The 22749-nt window shown below is 41.2% G+C and overlaps 1 protein-coding gene across 1 annotated transcript in view; it reads right to left on the bottom strand.

Moving 5' to 3' along the window:
• The window catches only part of LOC147314543 (uncharacterized), a 54701-nt gene that overhangs the window by 23873 nt on the left and 8079 nt on the right, over positions 1-22749 (bottom strand). Inside the window, exons 22-63 of the mRNA XM_086260393.1 lie at positions 22490-22630; positions 22212-22397; positions 21868-21939; positions 21646-21772; positions 21424-21557; positions 20926-21114; positions 20567-20716; positions 19844-20023; positions 19174-19290; positions 18475-18624; positions 18238-18390; positions 17811-18026; positions 15745-15849; positions 15031-15175; positions 14685-14896; positions 14269-14487; positions 14041-14147; positions 12269-12422; positions 11809-11908; positions 11447-11619; positions 9926-10162; positions 9616-9791; positions 9201-9321; positions 8769-8919; positions 8415-8554; positions 8084-8230; positions 7586-7708; positions 6973-7128; positions 6120-6236; positions 5845-6006; positions 5434-5652; positions 5066-5224; positions 4597-4731; positions 3622-3837; positions 2663-2841; positions 2304-2406; positions 2028-2186; positions 1734-1896; positions 1437-1540; positions 1171-1350; positions 876-1100; positions 107-286 (exon numbers count right to left, since the gene is read on the bottom strand). Coding sequence (XP_086116519.1) covers positions 107-286; positions 876-1100; positions 1171-1350; positions 1437-1540; positions 1734-1896; positions 2028-2186; positions 2304-2406; positions 2663-2841; positions 3622-3837; positions 4597-4731; positions 5066-5224; positions 5434-5652; positions 5845-6006; positions 6120-6236; positions 6973-7128; positions 7586-7708; positions 8084-8230; positions 8415-8554; positions 8769-8919; positions 9201-9321; positions 9616-9791; positions 9926-10162; positions 11447-11619; positions 11809-11908; positions 12269-12422; positions 14041-14147; positions 14269-14487; positions 14685-14896; positions 15031-15175; positions 15745-15849; positions 17811-18026; positions 18238-18390; positions 18475-18624; positions 19174-19290; positions 19844-20023; positions 20567-20716; positions 20926-21114; positions 21424-21557; positions 21646-21772; positions 21868-21939; positions 22212-22397; positions 22490-22630 — 6582 coding nt within the window. The remainder of the gene's footprint in view (positions 1-106; positions 287-875; positions 1101-1170; positions 1351-1436; positions 1541-1733; positions 1897-2027; positions 2187-2303; positions 2407-2662; positions 2842-3621; positions 3838-4596; positions 4732-5065; positions 5225-5433; positions 5653-5844; positions 6007-6119; positions 6237-6972; positions 7129-7585; positions 7709-8083; positions 8231-8414; positions 8555-8768; positions 8920-9200; positions 9322-9615; positions 9792-9925; positions 10163-11446; positions 11620-11808; positions 11909-12268; positions 12423-14040; positions 14148-14268; positions 14488-14684; positions 14897-15030; positions 15176-15744; positions 15850-17810; positions 18027-18237; positions 18391-18474; positions 18625-19173; positions 19291-19843; positions 20024-20566; positions 20717-20925; positions 21115-21423; positions 21558-21645; positions 21773-21867; positions 21940-22211; positions 22398-22489; positions 22631-22749) is intronic.

Below are 22749 nucleotides of genomic sequence, written 5' to 3'. Positions count from 1 at the left end.
GAAACATACACAATTTTCTTACATATTTACATCAAGGACAATAGTTATCAACTAATTTAGTCAAAACACTCTCACTGTATCTAATTCTATTATCCAATAAATCTACCTGCTCTGAGACCTTGCTGGCAGAAAATCCCAGGTGGACAGAGAGATCCAGTTCTGTTGTCAGTGGGGTTTGGCACTTTGGCACCCGTCAGACAAAGAAACCCAGCAGCACACGATCCTGAAGGCTCAACCAGACCTTCAGAGCCACAAAACTGCCCTGCCGGGCATACTAAGCACTGACCTGCAAACACAGACAATGACAGATTTCACTTCACTTCTAACAGCAAAACAAGCTCAAGATCAATCAGCACAGCTCTGAGGGTGCTGCATGTGGCTAAAGGTATCAATGTGTGAAGTAAACTATATTAGAGGGCACTAGAATAACACAGCAGAAAGACCGAAGTAACAAAATGCATGTAAACATTCACTCAATGACTCAATATAGTCTTTGATTTTTGTTTTTAAACTATGAAAGGAAGAACAGCAATACTATTGTGCATCAACACAACTCAGACCTGTTTTTGTATTTTTCATATGATAAATAAGCTAAAACTAGAATATCCTATTTGTTTCTGTATATTTTTGTATCTAATATATAATAATTCCTTTCATATTAATTTCTTTAACAAATGCATTTCCAGATATGCAAATTATCAAAAGAACCTCAGGTCTGAATAATAGTTGATTAAATTACCATAAATCATGTGTCTGAATCAAGCATTCATTGCCATATTTAGACTTCAATCTAAATTAAATAAATACAACAACTAGCCATGAATGCAACATAACTGCACTTGTCTCTATTTCCTATAAAAGTTCTGTTATTTTACCTGCACTAGTGAGACCCTGCAAGGGGCTGTAGCTGCCTTTGGGGCACGGGAGTGGCTGATTGTGTGGACTCTCCTCCTTTGGACAGAAATAACCAGCTGGGCAGGGCAGAGGGCTGGAGACTCCGGCAGAGCTCCCTCTGGTGGGGCTGGGATTCAGAGGCTGGCAGTGGAACCCAGGGGGACAGGGATTACACTCGTTCTGCCCTGGCAAATCCTGGAACCAGCCTGGCAAAGACATTCAGACAGTGAGGATATCGTCAGAAATGTCACTTTTGTGTATTAACATTTTGATTACCAAGAGGGCATGGTTTGCAGTCATGTTTGCTTTTTCCTCCAGTCTTATTTTGGTAAAAACCAGGCGGGCAAGGTGAGGGGGCACTGCTGCCCTCTGCACAGTAGTGGCCTGCCGGACAAACACCTCCCGATACACTTGACATTGGAGTAGCAGACTGGGATCCCTCTAAGCAGTAAAAACCTAGCAGTAGAAACATTTAAATGTGTTCAAGTCAAGCAGGATAATAAATAATTTGACATAACATAATAATGAGCATCACTTTTTACCTGGCGAGCAGGGTCCAGACACTTCAGAAAGGCCAGGCTGTGAACAGTAAAAGCCAGGTGTGCAGCCTCGACACAAAGAATGATCAACAATGCCGATCTGCTCACTGAAAGCAGAGGTGGAATTTGAATTGATCATAGGTCATCTTGACTGTAAATGGATTTGATTACATATGAAATAATTCAAATAATACTAAAAGGCACACAATGGGCACTATTTAGCCACCAATATTGGACTATTTGTGTTGTTTTACATCTTCAGATCATTCGATGTTAATTGAGGTACTGAAAGATGTCCACCTGAATGTTCCTTTTGGGCATGGTTGTGGTACAGATGTGCCTGCAGGGCAAAAGAACCCAGGCGGGCAAGGGAATCCTGTCACATTGTCTAACGGTGAAGGTTCACTGGCTCCCTCGGCACAAACAAACCCTGCAGCACATTGCCCAGTGGGGGTAGTCCTCCCTTCAAGCAAATATAAATTAACAGAGTAGAAAAGTACATATATTTTTCCAACAATACATCAATACATTTAAACAGCAGTTGTCTGCAAGAAAGATCTGTTGAACGAAACAAACATGGCCAGAGAAATGTACCTGTTCCTCTGCAGTACATCCCGGGGTCACACTGTAAACACTGCCATTCCTCAACCAGTCCTGATATGTTTCCATAGGTCCCGGATGGACAGGGATGCTGATATGCTGATCCACTGGGGCAATAAAACCCTCTCTCACATGGAAGTGGAAGAGTCGTTCCTGACAAGCACATTTCAAATAGGAACATTTGCAATCATTTCTTAGAAAACTCGCCCCAGTTAAAAGGTTACATCTGGGCTCCAGCAGCTAAATGCTTTGTCGTTCCATCAGCTTTACCTTGCTCTTTACAATAGAAACCAGCAGGACACGTCTCGCAGCCGGCTTGACCTCGTCTGAACTGGTAGGTGCCAGGAAGGCAGGCTGTCTGTCTGGCGCTACCCTGAGGAAACCATCAGAATCATTTTATTAGATGTTATATGCGGAGAACAACATGTATCATCAGTTGTAATCGTAGTGCAACAATATCAGTGGACAGAGTCACAGCACAGGGACTCGGATGAAACACCAACCTGCTATATTAATGCACTAGTCATGAAAAAATAACAGAGCTGAGGAGGGGGGGTTATGTAAAGACATCACATGCAATATTCATTGATGACTGACAGTAGCTTGAAGCCTGACACTACACGGCTGACCTTCTCACAGTAATGACCAACTGAGCAGGCATGTTGCTGTGGTCTTTCAGAGATCTGTCCCTCAGGACAGTAGTAGCCTTCTGCACAGGGGCCACTTGGCTCAGCCATTCCTTGCTGGTGACAGTATTGACCTGGAGGACACAGCTGGCAAGCCTCAACAGTGGATCCACCAAGGGAACCTGGTGGATAATGTGCACATTGTAGTTAAACTGTTTATCTAGGAGTGATGGTGACGCATTCGTGCGCGTAAGGGTGTGATAAATTAAGAAATCTGAATTTTAATGAAATGAGCAACATAAATTGATTAAGAAGACAAAACTGTTGTTTTGCACACCCACGTGCACAGGGCATTTGCTCACTCAAAAGAAAAAGACTTTAAAAAAAATCACCATATCACTTTGTAATTAAAGCCTTAAATAGATTACAATGTTATTTCAATGCAAAGTGCATCCCAAGTCCCTCATCAGTTTCTAATTCATAACTGTACAAAGGAGCTACAGCATATAATAATAGGATTCTAGTTGTCTGCCGCAAGACAAGAATACAATTACACGATTAAGCCACTTTGTGACTGCAGTTATTCATAGGCGCCCAAGGGGGAAAAAATGCTTCAGTGGAAGTTTTCATATTTTTCCACATGACTGAGCTGCAAAGGTATACACCAGTTCAAACAAGGACGTCAGTGGGAAAACTGATGATGTTCGGAGCAAAGGGGATTAGGTTTTGTTTTTCTCAGTTTTACTATTTTGATTGCGTACTCATTCATCATCAATTCATGGCCTGGGTACAAGCCAGGGATTACTGATTTGTCCTCAGTTGCTTCTCCTTTTTGATGGAAGAGAAATCACAATGCACAAGCTTCTCTTTTGTTAATGAAATCAATAAATGTACTCAAAGAACAATGTATTTGTTATATTACTCACAGATTACAGCTACATAACAAAAGTGCAACAGCTCACTTTTTACAGTTCCCAGAGGGCAGGGCAGAGGAAGCTGGATTCCAAGGGGGCAATAGTGTCCTGTGGGACAAGGGTTGGCGTGGGGTTCAGAAGAGCCTCTAGGGCAGTAATATCCAGCTGCACAGGGTCCTGCTGGAGCCTCTAGGCCAGTCTGGTTGCAGTAAGAACCAGCCTCACAGGAGTGAGGGTAAGCAGAGCCCATAAGACAATAGAAACCTGAAAAAAAATCAGCCAGACATTGTCCCTGAAATGATAACACTTCAACAAGAGAAAGTTTCCAATTAACTAAGTGATCCCTCCAGGGACAGAGGGTTTTCTCACTCTCAAACTTTTATTCTCTGCTTCTTCTGTTTCACACAACTACCCTCACAGCTTTTCCTTTACGTTTGAAGGAATGTTATTACTTGCAAATCTGTTCTTTTAGGCTCGTATATCAACAGTGTTACTTTTATGTGCCTCACCACCCAGCCATCTGCAGCTCTTTATCGCCCATTCGCTCTACTGTATTGTAAAGTCACCTTGTTATGTAAAGTGACGGGAGATGGAAATGAAGTCTATTTAAATAAAATCGAATGCCCTTGCCATTGGTTTAAGGTGGGGAATTTGAACCTTTCAGAGTGAGATTTATTTGGGGGGTTTTGTGCTGCCACTAATGTTTTTTTTAGTGCGCTTATTTGACAAACTATATTTCTCTCCTTATTTATAGAGCAAGCCATTAAACACTAAAACTAAGCATTCATCATTCAAACCACTTTAATGTGATTTAACATTTCAGCCATAATTTTCTGACCGAATCGCTAAATAAACCGAGACTAAGCGGGAATCAAACCAAATTACATCACACAACCTGCACCAATCAGATGAAGTAAGTTGTGTGTCTTACCATTTTCAAAAAATTAGGCTATCATGTCTGAGCAATGAAGATAACTAAAGTATCACATTAAGTGCATAAGTTCACTGCCAGGATTTACCCACCCCTAGGGCATATATCTCCTCTGTAGGTGGAACACGCATACTGTGGCGTCTTGAGACTCGGCGGTGAATCAGTCACAGTCTGATCTAAATCTTCCCGTGACACTGCTGCTGCTTTGATCCCACTAGCATCTCTCCCTGTAACACAACATGGCAGATAAAGCATGAAAAATAGTTGAGTTATAATCTTTGTCTACCAGACAGGACGCCAAAGAGGAGCCTCATTTTTTTTCTCTACAATGCCTAATAAACCATTTTGTCAGGGGCGGACAATGTAACATTGTATGGCAATGATTAATTGCAGAATACTTAAGGTCAACCATGAAAAGCCACTGTCTTGTGGGATATTTATCACTACTTCTAAAGCTCTGCACTGTGGTAGACCAGTTTGAGCAAAGTGATGTACTGCCCTCATAAACGACGCATATGGTGTCTTTACAAACAGGAGAACACTATATTTTATCAGAATTACCTGAGTTATTAAAGCAGGGCAGGTTTTGCATCCAGGTGGCGTTCGTCCTTATGGTGGAATCCTCTAGTATTTTCAGAAGACAGCTGGACAAAGATGAGTTAGCTCGAGGTGTGGGACTATCTGCACCTCCAGAACAGAAGAACCCCGCAAAACACAGACCTAACACAGAGAGGAATTAGAAAAGACTCTAAAGCAGCTGCTTATGAGACCCCAAAAAGTTGTTATGGGCAGAAATTCAGCAGACATGACTAATGGGAGCTGTGCAACTCCTGAATCTGCACTTAGGGTACTTGAGGTAAAGCTGAATAATAAAATATTGTATTCAATAGACAATTTATAACAGTCTCATGACTGGTCTAATTCTCCACCTGTGGGCTGTGAGGCTCCAGGATTCAGGCAGTATTTCCCTGGGGGACAAGGACGGCATTGGGAGAGAGAGAGTGCGCCGAGCTCGGGAAAGAAGCTGCCAACAGGACAGGGTGTGGGAGACCCACTTCCCTGAGGGCAGAAATGTCCCATGGGACAAACATCTCCATAAGTCTGGGAGACAGGAGAAGGCTCAGTGGATCCCGGGGAACAAAAATGTCCTGTAGTAAACAATGTGGTTAGACAACTCACAGAGGACGCTGAAACATTTACAGTTTAAAACATTGTAGGAAAACTGAGTTATTCAGTGGAAGCCACAGCTTAACATAGCACAGGCATACAGCAAAGATATAGAAAATCCAATCTTTCAGTTGTCTGACAAGAATTCCCAAGGTGATTATGGGCTGTCAGACCTGGGCTGCAGGGTCCAGACGGCTCTGTCAGAGCACTGCTGTTACAAAAAGAGCCAGAGGGGCAGGGGGAGCAGTCACTTAGGGACGTCCTGCCAGCTGATGGACTGACGTGGCCGATTGGACATGGAGATGGCACGGAGGAACCTTTCAGACAGTAAAAACCTAGACAAGGTAGCATGTCTCATTTAATAATTAACATCAGTTTAAACATCATCTGTTTGTCTCTTTATAAAAAAAATGATATAAAAATAACATATGTGTCATTTTTGCATTACCCGCTGGACAGCTGTTACAAGCCGGATGTCCAGACAAGGACTGAAATGTGCCAGGAGTACAGCCAGTCGGCTCCGCGCTACCACGCGGGCACGCATAGCCAGGTGGGCACTGGTGACCTGCCAAGCACATAATGAAAAATCCAAACTGTCATTGTTTACAAGGAAAACAAAATTTGAAAAAAAAAACAAAACAGAAAATGATAGTGCTGCCATGACACATCCTCTTAATTTCTTTACCAATTATGCATGAAATAAGCACATCTCGTGTATTTTCCCAGGCTCAGTGTCCATGGAAACAAAGCAATGAAAAGGACAGTGGCTCTTATCAGTATTACCGCTGTACAACAATCCTGTGGGAGGAAAGGAGAGCAGAAAGCGGGCTCAGCAGCAGGTGCTTTGTCTTGACAGACATGAGCTTGTGGCTATTTATAGGTTCTGCCCCATTTCATGCTCAAATTAGCGAAACATCTTTATAATAAAAGGTAAAAAGGCAACAAAGAATCTCTAGGTGCACGTGTAATATAACAGGAGAAGGATAGTTTATGGGCGGGATAAAAACCGAGCATCTTTTACTATGTAGATTATTACAGAAGCAAGCCTCAAAGTAGAACGTTATAGTTAAAATGACAGACAAAAGAGCTGATTCTAGTTAAATGGCAAATTTAAACGTGTAAAATGAAAACAATCTGGTTATTCTAGTTAAGACAACATATGTTGTCTCAAAAAATGAAGGGATAAGTTGAAAGTGAGCAAAAGAGATAAAGTTGGCCTATACTGTATGTGATCACATGCTACATGAAAGTGCAAAGACCACTGTTAAGCCTGAGTTGACCCGCAGTGATGTGTACTCCACCTGGCTGATGTCCAGACGCTGATCCTGCTGGACAGAACCACCCAGGGGGACAGAGGAGGTCAGCAGAAGTCTGAGCCCATGAAGGGCAGTAAGAGCCTGGGTAACAAGCTTCACAGTCCGCCTCGGACTCAGCCGCAGACCTCGCAGAGAAGGTGCCTGAATGGAGAAAACAAATGATCATGGAAGTACATAGACACAGACAAAGAAAGACAAAAATACAAAAGACACAGCTTGGAATAACTGTCATTTTTCACACTGAAGTAGAAAAAATGACAGTAGTAAAAATGCCAGTAGCAGGCTCCATTAATTCACCTGGTTAAGTAGCTAGCTGCTCATCATGACAGCTTTATTGGACTGCTGTTGAGTTTTATGACCTTCTCTAAAGTTCTGGATAAATAAGCCATTATACTTTACCTCTGAGAGCTTTATGTCATTGTATACCACCTTTGGAGACAGTGTAATAAAAACCAAGCGTATTTGTAAAACGCTATAGCTGATGCTGTTGATGAACATATTCATCATACAGCTTTATCACAAAACTTTCAGAGTAATCGAAATAATTTTGTCCTTATTTTTTCCAAGGTCTTTCTTGACTGTCTCTTGTTTTCTTTACCTGGAGGACATGGGCTGGGCTTTGCACTCCCTCTAGGACAATAGTAGCCTTCAGGACACACATCTCCATGGAACTGACCCAGGGTTGATTCACCAGGAAGTGGGGATGGAGTTAGGATATCTCCTGTAACTGAGACAATAGACCTTTATTGGATGTCATTACTCATTAGGTAGGTGAATGACCTAAAAGGCCAGAGCCATTTTCTGCAATCACAGAAAGAAAAATAATAAGAGATGTAGTGGGGACTGGTAAATGTTTCGTGAAGACCTTCTCAGCTGTGCTGAGTCAAAGGGCATGAAAATGTTAAATAAAACCTGGAGTGCACCGAAAGAAAATTCTGCACAGAAAGATATTTTTCAAGCTGTGTCAGATGACCTTAACTTTTTTGTTGTTGTTGTTGTTGTTGTATTTCAAATACCATTACTAAAAAAAACTAGTTTTGCATGTTTTATGCATTTATTAACACTATGTAAAGGGCAAGAGGAAGAAAACTGTCACCTGTGGTATTACCCCAAGGCGTGGCAGATCTGGATCCTTCTCTGCAGTAGAAGCCGGGGTTGCAAAGCCCAGATGGGAAGGAGAGACCATCCTTGGCACAGAAGTGGCCTGGCAAACAAGGCTGACATGCTTCCAAGGAAACCGCTCCTGGCAAACCAAGTTCATACATTTATTATAAAATGGAAAACTAAAAATAAAAGTTAAACATTTCAACTCCACATGGTAGTTATCTTAGGAGACACTTAACAGTTTGTAACTTAAGCTACTGTAAGTCTGGGTATAATGTTCCAGTGTCAAAAACACTGAGTAATTAGTCAGTATTACATGTCACCTTCTATGGAGCTGAAAGTGCCTGCAGGGCAGGGAATCATGTAGCTGGTACCCTGTGGGCAATAGGACCCAGCAGAGCAGCGGCCTCCTGTTGGGTGATCCTCTGGTTGGGGAGAAACAGAACCCTGGATACAAAGGTAACTAAGTGCAGAGAGATGATGAGGATAGAGGTGATTGCAAGGGGTATGTGGGATTAAGGAAGTAATAGATAACAGAAGGACAGACAGGACGAGATGGAACATATAAGGAGATTTAATTACAGAAGGGGACGGTATAAAAATATAGGGAACGAAAATTTCTTTCTTAATCTGGCTGACCGCTTAATGAAGTGTGCGTTTAGTTAGCCTGTGTTTACCCAGCAGAGCAGACCCCAGTAGGAGCAGCCAATCCAGAGGAACTGCAGTATCTCCCTGGAGGGCAGAGCTCACAGTCTGACTTATTGGACAACCCCATCTGCCTGCTGAGGGTGCCAGCTGGGCACGGGAATGCTACACCATCCTGCGTTCCTGTAGATAAATACGTATAATAACTACAGATTGCCCCTGAATACACATCACTGAACAGTTTGTAAAGACCCCTCTTATCTTGATTATGCTCTATAATGGTCATTTACATAATTAAAAAGCCATTTTGTGTTAGTCTTCTATTAGTGTGCGCACAAAACAAGAGCAACACTATATTTAGTATTTGGCACTCATGTCACACATATCTTTATTTTATTATGCAAATGATAACCTTGTACATTTCTCATGAATGTATTACAGCAGTGATACTAATCTTCACCTACCTGATGGGCAGTAATGTCCTTTAGGACACAGCATGGGAGTGTGAGTCCCTGACACATGCCCAGTGTCAACATCCACTAAGCCAACACAGAAAAATCCTGCAGGACACTTAACACAGTCTGGCTGTAAAGAAACAAATGATGCAGAGTTTTCTACACATTACATACAAAATGATAACTACACTAATATCAGCAGATGTTAGAATTGGATGCCAGCCTCACAATAAATAAAAACCCACCTTCTGTTGCTCATATATAGTTAGTTATTAACCTTATTCCAGATTTACTTTTTTAAATATTTTTCAAAACAGCATATCAGCCTATATATGGCTTGTACACGATCACAGTCATGACAGCTGTATAGTATGTGCACTTTGCCTATTAAAAATAAGCAACCATTCATCTTCATGTTTCTCACCTGTCCTGGTAAATTTTGGTAGGTCCCTGGCAAGCAGGGTACCTGTCTATCAGAACCAGGTGGGCATCTGCTTCCAGGTGAGCAGGTTTTTGAATTTTTTTTCCCGCCTGGACAATAAGAGCCAGCTGGGCACATATGAGAAGGGAAAGAGAGCCCTCTGGTGTCACACATGAAACCTAAAAACATAAGCAACACTGTTAAGCAGATACAGATGTAATATGAAGGTATTATTACCCTATAATTACCCTTCACTTACATTCAAAGAATGTAAGTGAAGCTTTATCTTCTTGAAAATGCAACCATTTCCAACCTGGAGGACAATGCAGGCAGTCACTAAGATGACTGTTTCTGGTTTGGTTGCTGTAATGACCTGGTGGACAGGGAACTGGTGCTGATGAGCCCTGGGCACAGTAATGACCTTTAGGACATCTGTCACCTGTGACCCCACCATCCTCCGGTGTGCGTGACCAGGCCCCAGAGACACAGTAATACCCTGCGCCACACTGACCTGATGGAGCACCTTTCCCATGATGTGCACAGAAAAAGCCTGGTTTGAGAAGAAATAATGTTGATATCAACTCGAAGGGAATATTACCACCAACAACACCAGGAAATGAAAATGAATAAAAAGTACTGTATATGGTATCAGTTTTAATGGAGAGAGACAGAATATCAACCAAAAATCCAGAAAAAAAACCCTGCATTGCATAAAAGCTATAACATTACGTGCATGATATTGAGTGAAATGGGCATTTCATCCTCAAGCAAAACATGGCTATTTTTGGTAAGAGGTTTCCTCTTTAGGTTTCTTGGCTGCTGTTACCTTGGTGGTATATTTTGTGTCACTGCTGGATGACCCATCCACAAATCATCTTAAATGTTATGGCTGAGAAAAGGAGGTTCCTGTGCAAAATGTTGTGGTACATGTCCCTGCTAAGTTGCCCTGTACCCTTAGAAGAACATGAACCCAAAGCATAATGTTTCTACTTCCATGCTTCACTATGGGGATGATGTTCTTTGTGTCATAGTCAGCATTTCTCTTCCTCCAAACACAGCAGTTTGAGTTGAGGCGAAGAGCTCAATTTCGGTTTCTTCTGACCTCAGCACTTTCTCCCTAAGCCTTCTCTGAAACATTTAGATGCGCACTGGCAAACTTAAGATGGGTCTGTAAATGTGCCTTCTTGAGCAGGAGACACCGTAATATATTACCAGTGTTGTTCTTGGTGATTGTGGTCCCAACTATCTTCTGATCATTAATACACTCCTCTCATGCAGTTTTGGTCTGATCCACCATCTTTCTCATGATCATCCTCACCCCATGAGGCAGGATCTTGCATGGACTCCATCTGACATGCATTTTATTTTTTTTTTTTCATTTCTGAAACAGTTATCACCTCCTCACGAAGCTTCTTGATGATGATCTTGTACATCTTGTCCCTGACCTCCTTTGAAACCCTCTTTGGCTGAGATCAAGAGTTTCTGTTTCTGATTGATTGATTGATTGATTGATTGATTGATTGATTGATTGATTGATTGATTGATTGATTGATTGATTGATTGATCTGTGACAGCCAGAATTCTGGCTGTGTTGTATGGGATCTAATATCTATTTCCCTCAATAACATGCAATTCATATGTGTTTTATACAGTTTTATACAAATACTTTTTTATAATGTATTGTGTCTCTCTCCATTTAAATGAAACTACCATAACAATTATACACTGTTCATCTTATTTTAAGTGAGCAAAATATACAATGTTAAATTACACCCTGGGCCAACTACTTAACCTTTAATACAGTGACATTTAATTGCCATAAATGATGTGTGACCTGGAGGGCAGGGAAGACAGTCCTGGGGTTTTGCCATCTGAGTGTGGGGATTGATAGTTCCAACTGGACAGGGGTACTGGTGTTCGGCCCAGGTCCCAGATGGACAGTAATGACCCACTGGACACTCATAACTCTCTGTCAGAGAGCCATTAATTGTGCCAGGACAATAAAAGCTATGCAGACAAAAACAGGATTGAATAATTTATCTTGTAGCAACAAAACTTGAATGTAATTGTGTATACATGTATATACAGTATAAAAATCACTCATGCACTACTCTATGTACAGTTACAGGTCTTGGTTATTTTTCTGTATCTGTTTACAGTCTCAAGTGACTGTGCAAGGCTGATAAGTGAGTTTACCCCTGAGGACAGGCACTGCAGCTGGCTTGGCCATCTTCTGTGCTGATGGTTCCCAAGGGGCAGTGCTGAGGAGCCACAGAGCCCTCAGAGCAGTAATAACCTGGTTGTGTGAAGATAAGAGTCATGAAATAGATGCACACTGAAGCACAAACTAAGACATGCACAATCCACAGGAGAGAGGCTTTGATTTCCAGTGTGAGTCGAGTAGCTGCTTATGTGTAGCTCTATTATAATGAAAGAGTTTTGCTTACCTTTTCATTAAACTTGCTTATGTGAACTTTAAACCTCCCAATCCATTCGCACTTCCAACAGTGTTAACGCTGCCTGATTAAATCATCCAGACATTTCTTTTTGTTTTGTTTTTTATATTTGTTTTTAATCTGTCCTGGTATATTTTATTTTGACCAGGTTCTGCTGGGTTTTTGAATAGTAAGCTACAGATGCAAGGGGATCTGATCACCTTTTGGGCACGGCCCTCCGTGGCTGTCTCTCAAAGGAGGTTCAGGACGCTCTGCACCCCCAGAGCAGAAGAAACCTTGCCAGCATTTTCCTGAAGGTGCCGAGAGCCCCGCAGCATCACAGTAGTAACCTGGGAAACATGGCTGACAGTCCTCCTGAGAGGAATAATGATAAAAACAAAGAGGGAGAGGGATTAGGGAAAGAGAAAGACAGCCGATAAGAAAAAGAAAAACGTGCTTTGTTGCAATATTAATATTGAACTACACATCTACTTGCTATTACAGTGAATGACAGAAATAATCATGTAAGTTACTGTGTAAACAGTTTTTCACAATTGCTAAGATCCATTCCTTAAACCCTTAACGACGTATCTCAAAATTGTAAACAAAAAACCGCAATGAAACAATCAAATCATCCACACAATCATCAAAACAAAAACACTGCTCAGTATTCATTATGCACCAGAGCAAAACACATTGTTCAGGACACGGAGTTCTCATGTCTCATGTTGTTTTTAAGTCTTGCAAACTTTATGCGGCTAATTTATAAATGCATAAAAATGATTCAAATATTAAATAAAAGCCATAATGAACAAAATGTTGAGCTTCCTTTAAGATAACACGGTAAAGAATCAAGACGACAGATTATGGTGGCAGAGAGGATGTGCTAAGATTAGGTTGTTCACTTTGTTCTACATCCAGTAATCACACAATGTATTCTATATGAAGTGTTACATATTGTGCTATTTGTCTTCTACTTTTAATTGCTCATATCAACCTTCAACTTACCTTTGCTTGCTGTATATTCTGAACAGGCTTACATCAGTTTCATCACATCTGTGCTGTAGTTGTCTTTTCAGCTTCAGTGTGAATCACTGTGGACCATCTAGTTTGGTAATGTTTTTAGGTTTTACAAAATGAGATCAAAGTGTGTCTAAAAAAGTGAAAACTGTTCAAATTTTGATTGACTCAATAAACTGGATTTGGATATTGAGAATTTACTTCAGAGAATAGGAGTCAGTGTGGAGGATTGAGTGAACCGATGTATCTCTCAGGTCCTGTCTCGGGGCTTTGCTGGATTTTTCCCTTATTTTTAGGACATGATTTTCATCTGCTTTACTTTTTTAGGTCTGACACTTATTCCTTTGTCCTGCACCTGTTTTTCATGGACACACGGCACACCATGTCAAGATATGCCAGGTTTTCAGCTAATAGCACTTTGGAAATCACCTTGTTGGTTCAAAAACACTATTTTATGCCTGCCATACTGTGTTATCTTTGGCATTTTTCATAGATTTCCTAAAGCAATGGGAACAAATGATGTGTTTCGTGACAGGCTGCTAATAACAAAGTGCCTAAAGATAGAATTTAAAATGGGCTCTTTGCTAAGGTCACTATTATGTATAAATACAGCACTGTTAAGTGCCTTTTTATGCTTGAATGATTCCAAAGTCTGTGAATTAACAAAAAGAAAAACATTCATCTGAAAATGGTCTGGATGGAAAATGAGTGGGGGGGAAAAGTAGACAATGTCTAAACAAAAACTTTGAAAGGCCTTCAGAAATTTAGGAAAACTAGTGTCATTCCTTCAAAGCAAAACATACAGAAATGAGGGGTGATGTCAGATTTTAATTCTAAACTAAATAAATTAGCAACTTTTCAAAACATCAAGTAAAGAATTATGAGAATATTTCCACTTTTTCATCTTAGTTTTGATAGGAAAGCCAGGACAGCCTTTGAGTGTAATAATTTGAGTATGTTGAGTTAAAGCTACCTCTGAGACTAATTTGGTCTGGTTAGAAAATGTTCCTCGTGGACACGGCAGAGGCTTAACCGTGGCCTGGGGACAGTAACGACCAGCAGGACATGGCCCTCCTTCTTCTGGTGAGAGACACAGCATCAGCAATCAAATGTTGCCACATATAAGTAAGACAACACATAGTATTACCAGAATGTAATTTGCTTTATTGCAGTTCTTGCAGTTCTAAAGAAGCATGTTCACCTGCAGCCACTGAGAAAGGCTGTGGAGAGATGTTTCCATATGAGCAGTAATATCCTTTCTGACACGGCCCAGTGACAGCTGTGCCATTTCTGGAAGAGCAGTAATGGCCGGCGTCACACTGCCTGCACTGCAAGACAGACTCATAGCCGGGGTCAGGACCATAAGTTCCCTCTGGACAGCTTCTCAAGTCAAATCCAGTTCCTTGGGGGCAGTAAAAGCCTGCAGGTCATAAAACAAACAAAGGGAAATTTGGAAATAAAGGATTAAGGATAAAAAAAATATCAAATTTCTTTGTTGTTGTTTTTTTTTGGGGGGGGGGAGGGGGGGATTTAGCAGAATTTCTCTTGATAATTTAATTAAAATAGCTTACAAATGCCACTGTATTATAAGGACATCCAAAACAGCAAATCACAAACCTGCAGGACAAAGGTACAACGAGCCAGACACACAATACCAGCCTGGCAGACAAGGTTCACACTGAGTAGCATGTGTAACAGCCACATATGTCCCTGGTTCACAGGGCACAGGTTGAACAGTTCCCTCAGGGCAGTAGTAACCCTCAGGACAGGGTCCCCCTGTATTTCCATCAGTGGGAGTAGATCTGACAGCTCCCTCTATGCAGTAGTATCTGCATAAGGAAAAGACAGCATGAAAATTCTGGGGATAAAAATGATATTTACATTATTTGCTATATGGATATATATATAACAAAGACGATGATGATGTGATGGTTATTTCTTTAATCATCACAATCTGGTGTACCCTGCACGACAGGACCCACTGGGTTTTGTAAGGCCAGCAGAGTTGCAATAAAAACCCCCAGGACAGGGTTTGCAATCCTCCTGGCTATGCAGTCCTGAGCTGTTTGACCAGCTCCCTTCAGGGCACGCTTCAGGACCTGTGGTGCCTGCAAAGATGGCACAAGCACAAAAACACATCTTGATTCCAAGAAGCAGAATGACTGCCACACTACAATAAAGACAGCAGTTATTAAACGTAGCAAAAAATTTAATTTAAGACACTGTACTCAAAATTCAGCTACAACTAAATAACTGACATGCACCCACTGTTGGGTCCAGGGTTGAGGAATTTAGGGCAAGATGTAGCTGCAGGCTAAACAAGAAGTTTACCTTACAGCTGCATTTTTAAGATATGTGTCAATGACTTAAGTTGAAGAGAACAAGCACACAAATTAATTTAATGAGAACTATATCAAAAGTTGCAAGAAAACATGTTTTTGAACTTCCTTTAGCGCTCTAAATGCTAATTAGTGTGACTAAAACTTGGCAGCCACAGACTATAAAAGAGCAGAATGTTAATATCCTCACACAGTATAAATTTGGCTACATTAGCTTAAAAAGCAAGCTGCATCAGCACTGTGTTACAAAAAAAAGTGATGTGTATCTCTGAAACTTGCATCATCAGTACAGCAGCAACTGTGGGCGACTGCTTGTTCGGGGAAGACAGATGAGGTACCTGAGGGGCAGTAGTGACCAGGTGGACACAGGGAACCTGAGAGTCCATCCAGTGGCCTGGGAGAGGAGGCACCCTTTCTGCACCAATATCCAGCATGGCATGGTCCTGTGGGTAAAAGAATGTCACAACACATTTCATCGTACAGTCACATAAATATATCTGCAGTCCTGCAGTACACACTAGACGCTGCACCTTCTGGATTTTACAACTGGATCACCAAACTAGGTCACCAAGATTAGCTTTTGATATATGATTTTGACTTACATACCCCAGGCCAAATACAGTAAATCCAAAGCTATTTTCACTAAAGTTGAGAAAACAATGTTTATTTTTGCATTTTGGGTGAAGAGACACGTGGGATCATTGTTTTGAACTTTGCAAAAGCACTTCAAATAGCTTATCTAACAAGACATAATGAACAGCATGAGTTTTGTGGGATTTACTGTGAAGTATTTTCAGTAAGACATAGTAGAGAAGAGAAGAGAAGAGAAGAGAAGAGAAGAGAAGAGAAGAGAAGAGAAGAGAAGAGGAGAGAAGAGAAGAGAAGAGAAGAGAAGAGAAGAGAAGAGAAGAGAAGAGAAGAGAAGATGAAACAATTCCAACAGTTACATAAAGAAAAACAGAAACATATACTCACAAACACACCCCACAAAAACAGAAAAATGTACAATTTTCAAAAACTAAGAACAAGCAAATCATTGTTCACTGTACACAAGACATTGAAATGAAAATATCAAAATCTGCCATCATTTTATAATGAGTCAATTCTATCTTGATATGTGCAGACACCACACCTTGAAGATAAGGTCAACATCTGTAGACCCTGTTCCTTTCATTTTGTTTCTCCTGGTTAGCCAGATTCCCATTTTTGCCTGACTTATGAGAAAGTTGGAAAGACAAATCTGCTTCCTCTGTGCTGATCTGTATTTGGGACCACAAATGAACATTGTATTGTCCGGCACCTGTCCATATCCAGCCAATCACTCTTCCAGCAATTTAAAGAGGGAAACTAGGACATTCAACCCACAAATGTTGCAGGTTCTTCTTAGATTGAAAAAAAAAACCACACAGTTACCCTCTACTCTTTGATCTGTATGTGTTAAATGTCTGTCTGCGGCCACTGCCCCATACACCACCCTTCACTGGAGAGCCACGCTACGTTTCATTGGATCGGTTTGTACATAGACCTCCAGCTGTCTCTAGGATAAGAACCTCTTACACTTCAAAAACTCAAAATCTAACCAAGTATATTTGTCTTATTTCTAGTCGAAATATCTCATTACACTTAAAATAAGACACATTCAGCTACAGAGTAACATTTCAGTGAGATTTAGGAACTCGTTTTTAGACAGTACATCTTGAAACTGGAGAATTTTCACTTGTTCCACTGGCATTTTTCACTTATTTCAAGCAAAAATATATTGTATTAAGTGAGAAAACTGAATGAGAAGCCACTTCCAATACAAAGACACCCTTTGCGTATCACCCTGTCAATATCTTTTCTTCAACCAAAATCTTTTCTGTTTACTGAGTTGCTTATACCCTACCATCCTAATTATTTTCAATACTGAGTTTATGAACATCAGACACGGTAATCCACGTTGATGGCACAAATAAAGGTGAACTGATGCTCCTTTCAACCAACAGGTGAACTAACTGTTCCTCATGGAGAAAGACAACCACAGCCTTGTTCATCCAAGAGCCGTAAGTAATGTTCTTGTGATCTACCGGTTCACCAGCAGCTAGGAGAACCTGCTCCACAGTATACTGCTGGGGAGCCACAACACTGGCCCCTTTTATAACTGACAGAAGAGGTGAGCCCTTATTAGGGAACAGCCAGTTAACTTAACCTTGTTCACTCTACATCAAACAATGGAAAAAAAAAACGTATCTTTCCTGTTAAACAACCAAAGGGCGTGAAGAAAATGTATCTGAAATGTCAGTCTAAACTTCCAAAATCCATTTAGCAGCTCCACCCTCTCACCAACCACCTTCACACTCAGTCAGTCACACTCCCAGCATGCAGTGCAAGGAGAGGAGAAGAGAGAAGACTTTCAGATTCTCACCTGCTGGCTCTGACAGTCCAAGAGAAGGACAGTAACGTCCAGATGCACAAGGCATGCAGCCAGCTGAGCTGTCTATATGCTCTCTTGGGTTAAAGGAGCCTATGGGGCAAGGGTGTTGGTTGGGCAGAGCTGTACCTGGAGGACAGTAATGTCCCTTAGGGCAGGGCCTCAGCAAGGACACATTAGCTGCACCCAATCTTGAATCACAGTAGTAACCTTAAAAGAGAGATTTTTTTAAATTAACAATATCAATGTGGGAAAAGGGTAAAAAAAATTACACATTTATATTGGTGGCATTAGGGAAAGTCAACAATCTTGCAAGGATTTAAAAAAAAAAAAGCAATCAACTTCAATAAACACTTCTTCAACCACTTATGAAAAGGCTAAATAACAGTGTTGAAAAAGTCAAAGGATTTAGGTGTCCTACCTGCCCCACAGATGGCACAGGATGCCTGTTTGTCTCTATCCTGATAGGTTCCTGATGGGCACGGCTCTGGGGATGAACTACCCTCTAAGCAGAAGTGACCAGGAGGACATGGCAGAGCCATAGCCACAGTCTGACCAGGAGGACACCAGTATCCTATGGAGTTTTACAGAAATACAGTAGTGTAAAAAGACAGGACACAGGTGTTCATCGAACATGTGATCAAATTTATGAACTAACCATCGCTGCAGAGTCCAGTTGGAGCCCTGAGGCCTGTTGTTCTGCAGAAGAAGCCTGATGTACAAGGCTGACAGCCCTTCACACTGGTCAGGCCTGACACTGGGGAAAAAGTACCAGCAGGACAAAACTCTGGCTCCCCAGACCCCTCAACTGCAGAGAAAAATAAATGTAGTTTAGGCCACCATTCATTCCTTCTATTCATTCATCCTTTCTGAGTTCCAGTGCCTACACAGGGTTGAGGGGTGTTGGAAATTATAGCCATCCACCACGCAGAATGTATAAGGGAACACTCTACACAGGTCAACAAAAAAACAGAAACATGCTGAGTCATACGTAAACCTGTGGGTAATTCAGGGTGTCCAATCCACCTGACTCATAGTTATAGCTACTTTGGCATCTCCAGTGTACTTAATATGCATGCCAAGGAAGAATGCAGACATAGTGCCATTTTAGAAACTCGGCATTTCAGCCATAGAAACAATTCAAAACTGTTTCTAACACATATCGAGTGTATACTGGGTGTTGGCAAATGTACGTAAACATAGTTTTCCCCATTAAACTTGTGTCTACAGTGTTAACATTGCTGTTGACTCCGTGTATCGTACTTTCCTTTTCACCAAGCCTTTTACTTTGCACTTTGGCTTAAAAAGTTGGCAAGATGTCGATACAATCCTTCCAAGGAAGTAAAGCTGGGCTTACCACAGTATGTCCCAGGTGGACAGATGTTGCCTGTTTCTCCATCTGTTGGTCTGGCCTCAGTGGCTCCTCCTACACAATAATACCCAGGAGAGCAGGGGCCCATTGGCAGAGCTAAACCTTTTGAGCAAAATGACTAAATTGGTTATTTTGATTGTGCACAGCCAAAAAAATATTATCTATAAGTTGGCTAGAGATTGGCATCCCCTCAAGTGGAACAACAAGAATATTTCAGAAACCTCCTGGAACTGAACTGTCCAATTTACTTATTTACTTTTTTAAATACATTATACAGCAATGAAATCACATGCCACAGATTTGTCATAACTGTAACATCGATATACATAGAGGCAGAACACACAACACACAATCTATAGCTGCATAGGCCAAATGGAGAGCCAAACCCATTCTGCACATTGTGTTTATGTGCTGAAAGAAAAATGATTTCCTTGCTACTAAAATTGATCCTTAAGTATGATTTCACTGATTCATCTACACAAGGCATTTTGTAGAAGGTATAGCAGCAACTTTCAACTTCATTCTCAAAGTATTATTTTGATGATATTATTTTATATAATATACATATAATTTTATTTCTTTTTCACAAATTTAGCTGAGAACCTATATGTAACAATATGCCTATTGTAGCCTAGAAAACAGTGTGTTTGTGCACCTGAGACATTACAGAAGGTTCCGGGTGGGCAAGGTAGGGGCTCTGAGCTGCCTAAGGGGCAATAAAATCCTGCCTGGCAGCGCCCCCCTGTGGATGTAGCTGGACAAAGACAGTTGGCATTTGTATAATTGTCAAGGTCAAAGGGCTGGGAGTTCCACGCTGCAGAGACACAGAACCAACCTGAGAGGAACAAACAGCAAGAAACAAAGCAAGATATCACAAACTCTGTGTGATATAGAAAAGATCCTGCAGCTGACACGTCTAAGCATTAGTGAAACATGATTTCTCAACATATAAAGATATATATATATATATATATGTATGTATACTCAACAGATGGTGATACAGAGCAAGGTGGCAGAGATGAGACATTGTTAAGAAAAGTCTTAATAAACCAGTTACTCAGGCTTCCACATCAGTCTATCACGTGTGCATTATGTGTCTGATGTGTTGAAGTTCATTTGCATCTTTGCACATAAATAAATAATACACAGAGAATTATTTAAAAGCCGTTGTTGTTGCTGAAGTGTGACTGGTGTTGAGCTGTGATGTTTCGTGTTTCATGTGCACTCTTTGTTCCCTACTCTAAAATCTTCCAGACTGTTTTGCTGGGCCTCGGAGACACGTACGCTGGCACAGAGGACAAAGTCCTGACACTGAGAAACTAGGCTGCAAGCTGTGATTGTATCTTTGGAACAAATGAACAAAGACAATGTTACTGACCAGCTTTGCATTTTCCAGACACTTTGGTCAGCCTTTCCTTCTCACAGTAGTGTCCTGGAGGACAAGGCAGGCAGCTGTCCAGACTCTGCGTCATGGGCTCTGGGTTGTAGTATCCACGTGGACAGGGAAACTGGGTGGCATGCTTAGTTCCTACACATGTAATGCAATTAGATATAAACAAGTGTGCAACTTCTTTTCTATTATTAAAGCTGGGGACAATAGCTTACTGAAGCTGAAACCAGCTTTCAGTTCAATACGAAGCTCACACTCTGCTTCTTTTCAGACTAAGCTGAACTTTTACTAATCATTCATTCTAATAAAGAATCATAACCATGACCACAGTTTTGGGGTGATTGTACCATCAGGGCAGTAGAATCCAGGTGGACAGGGAAACTTGGAAAAATTGGCGGTCCTTTCTGGACAGTAGTACCCAGCAGGGCAGCGGGAACACACTGACTGGCCTGTGAGGTTGTTGTATGTTCCAGCAGGGCAGGGCAATGGGCTAGCACTACCCTCAGGGCAGTAATGAGCAGTTGGGCAAAGCCCTCCTTTTGCGCCTGGAGAAGAAAAACCAATTAGATGTGGAAATGTACTGAAATTAATGTGATAAATCTCGTGATAACGCATGATTAATTCAGTAATCGCTCATTCAACAAAACACCCTCACACATTCTAGTTTCCTGTATTTATCAGCATCTGTTTCTCTTCTCTCTAAAGCCTATTCATAACATTTATATTCACACATTATACATTAGCTCTGCTTTACAGGAGTTTTAATTCATGTAAAGCATGAATTAACAACATTGATTAATTATAGCTGTGCTGACATGGAATTGCATAAGCTGAATCAAGAAAACCTGCGCTTGTTGTGTCTCCCCCTGGACAGTAGAATCCAGTCTGACATGGACCAGATGGACGAGTAAGACCTGCAGTGCCACAGAAGTGACCCGCTGGACATGGACTACAGCCAGAGGTGTCCACCAGATGAAGACTGCAACCATACAAATGTAAACACAAATGCGCATAAACATTTACAGGTCCATGGTATAATAGTGTGTGTAATATTTTGACCAACACACCTAGTAGAGAAGGTCCCTGGCGGACAAGGCATAGGCAGACTGGTGCCCTCAGGACAGTAACTTCCCTTCGGGCATGCTCCTCCTACTCCTGTGCTGAAGTTGCCATCGGGGTTCTGAAAGTTCACGCCTGGAAATGTTGCACATTTTGGTCACATTTTAGCTGTGAAAGTCGGTTTAACAGCACAAAGGCACTGAACACGCTGTATAATAGATTTGGTGTACCAGCTATGCAGTAGTAACCGGCCTGACAAGGCCCAGAGGGTTCAAACAGACCCCAATCCTCACAATAGAAGCCTGTAATTGAAGCAGAGAAAAGAAAACTTCACTGCAGTGGTAATAATTAGAAGCATTTATTGAATCACGTCATAAATTACTCCTTGTTTAGGTAATTAAATGTGGTAAGTCATTCTGCCATTATCTCTTAATTATAGCAATTAGCTTTAAAAACCCCAGTTCATAAATGACAAGTTAATATATTAAAATCTAATTCAGCTAACCACTGTATCCACAGATTCCCAGTATCATTCAGGCAGTTTAAAAAAAAAAGCATGTTACAATACTCTCACCTGCTGGACAAAGGAGGCACTGCTCCACTTGACTGAGACCAAACTGAGGACTGTATGTACCAGGTGGGCAGGGTAGTATACCTTCAACGCCACCACCAAGACAATAGTGTCCCACCGGACACGGCTGGACACCTTCTCCAGATAGGCAATATGTTCCTATGGGGCAGTCATCGCACATTTCTGCCCCTTTAAACAAAAGAGAATAATTTAATAGTGAAGTAACATCTGCATTTAAAATCACAAATATGATTTATTTGTGTTTAATTATATTTTTATACCTGTTGTGTTTGAGTAAGTCCCATCAGGGCAGAGAAGAGGAGATGCTGAGCCCATTGGACAATAATATCCAAGTGGACAAATGTCACCTGTCACACCATCAGAGGGCGCTGAAACCACTGCCCCTCCAGAACAATAATATCCTATAAATCAGAAGATGCAAAGGTTTAGTGACTTCTTAAACACTGGAGAGCGTTTCATCCAACCAGTTTCTGTTTTTCTGCTTATTTTAGTGATAGACACTATGGCAATGACAGATATA

The sequence above is a fragment of the Aulonocara sp. 'chitande type north' Nkhata Bay genome, linkage group LG14 (genome assembly GCF_057382095.1).
Source record: "Aulonocara sp. 'chitande type north' Nkhata Bay isolate Kocher_YH1m ecotype deep benthic linkage group LG14, A_spYH_male_GT1.1, whole genome shotgun sequence".
Lineage (NCBI taxonomy): Eukaryota > Metazoa > Chordata > Actinopteri > Cichliformes > Cichlidae > Aulonocara > Aulonocara sp. 'chitande type north' Nkhata Bay.
Note: the sequence above shows the minus strand (reverse complement) of the source record. Positions and strands in the feature narration are given on the sequence as shown.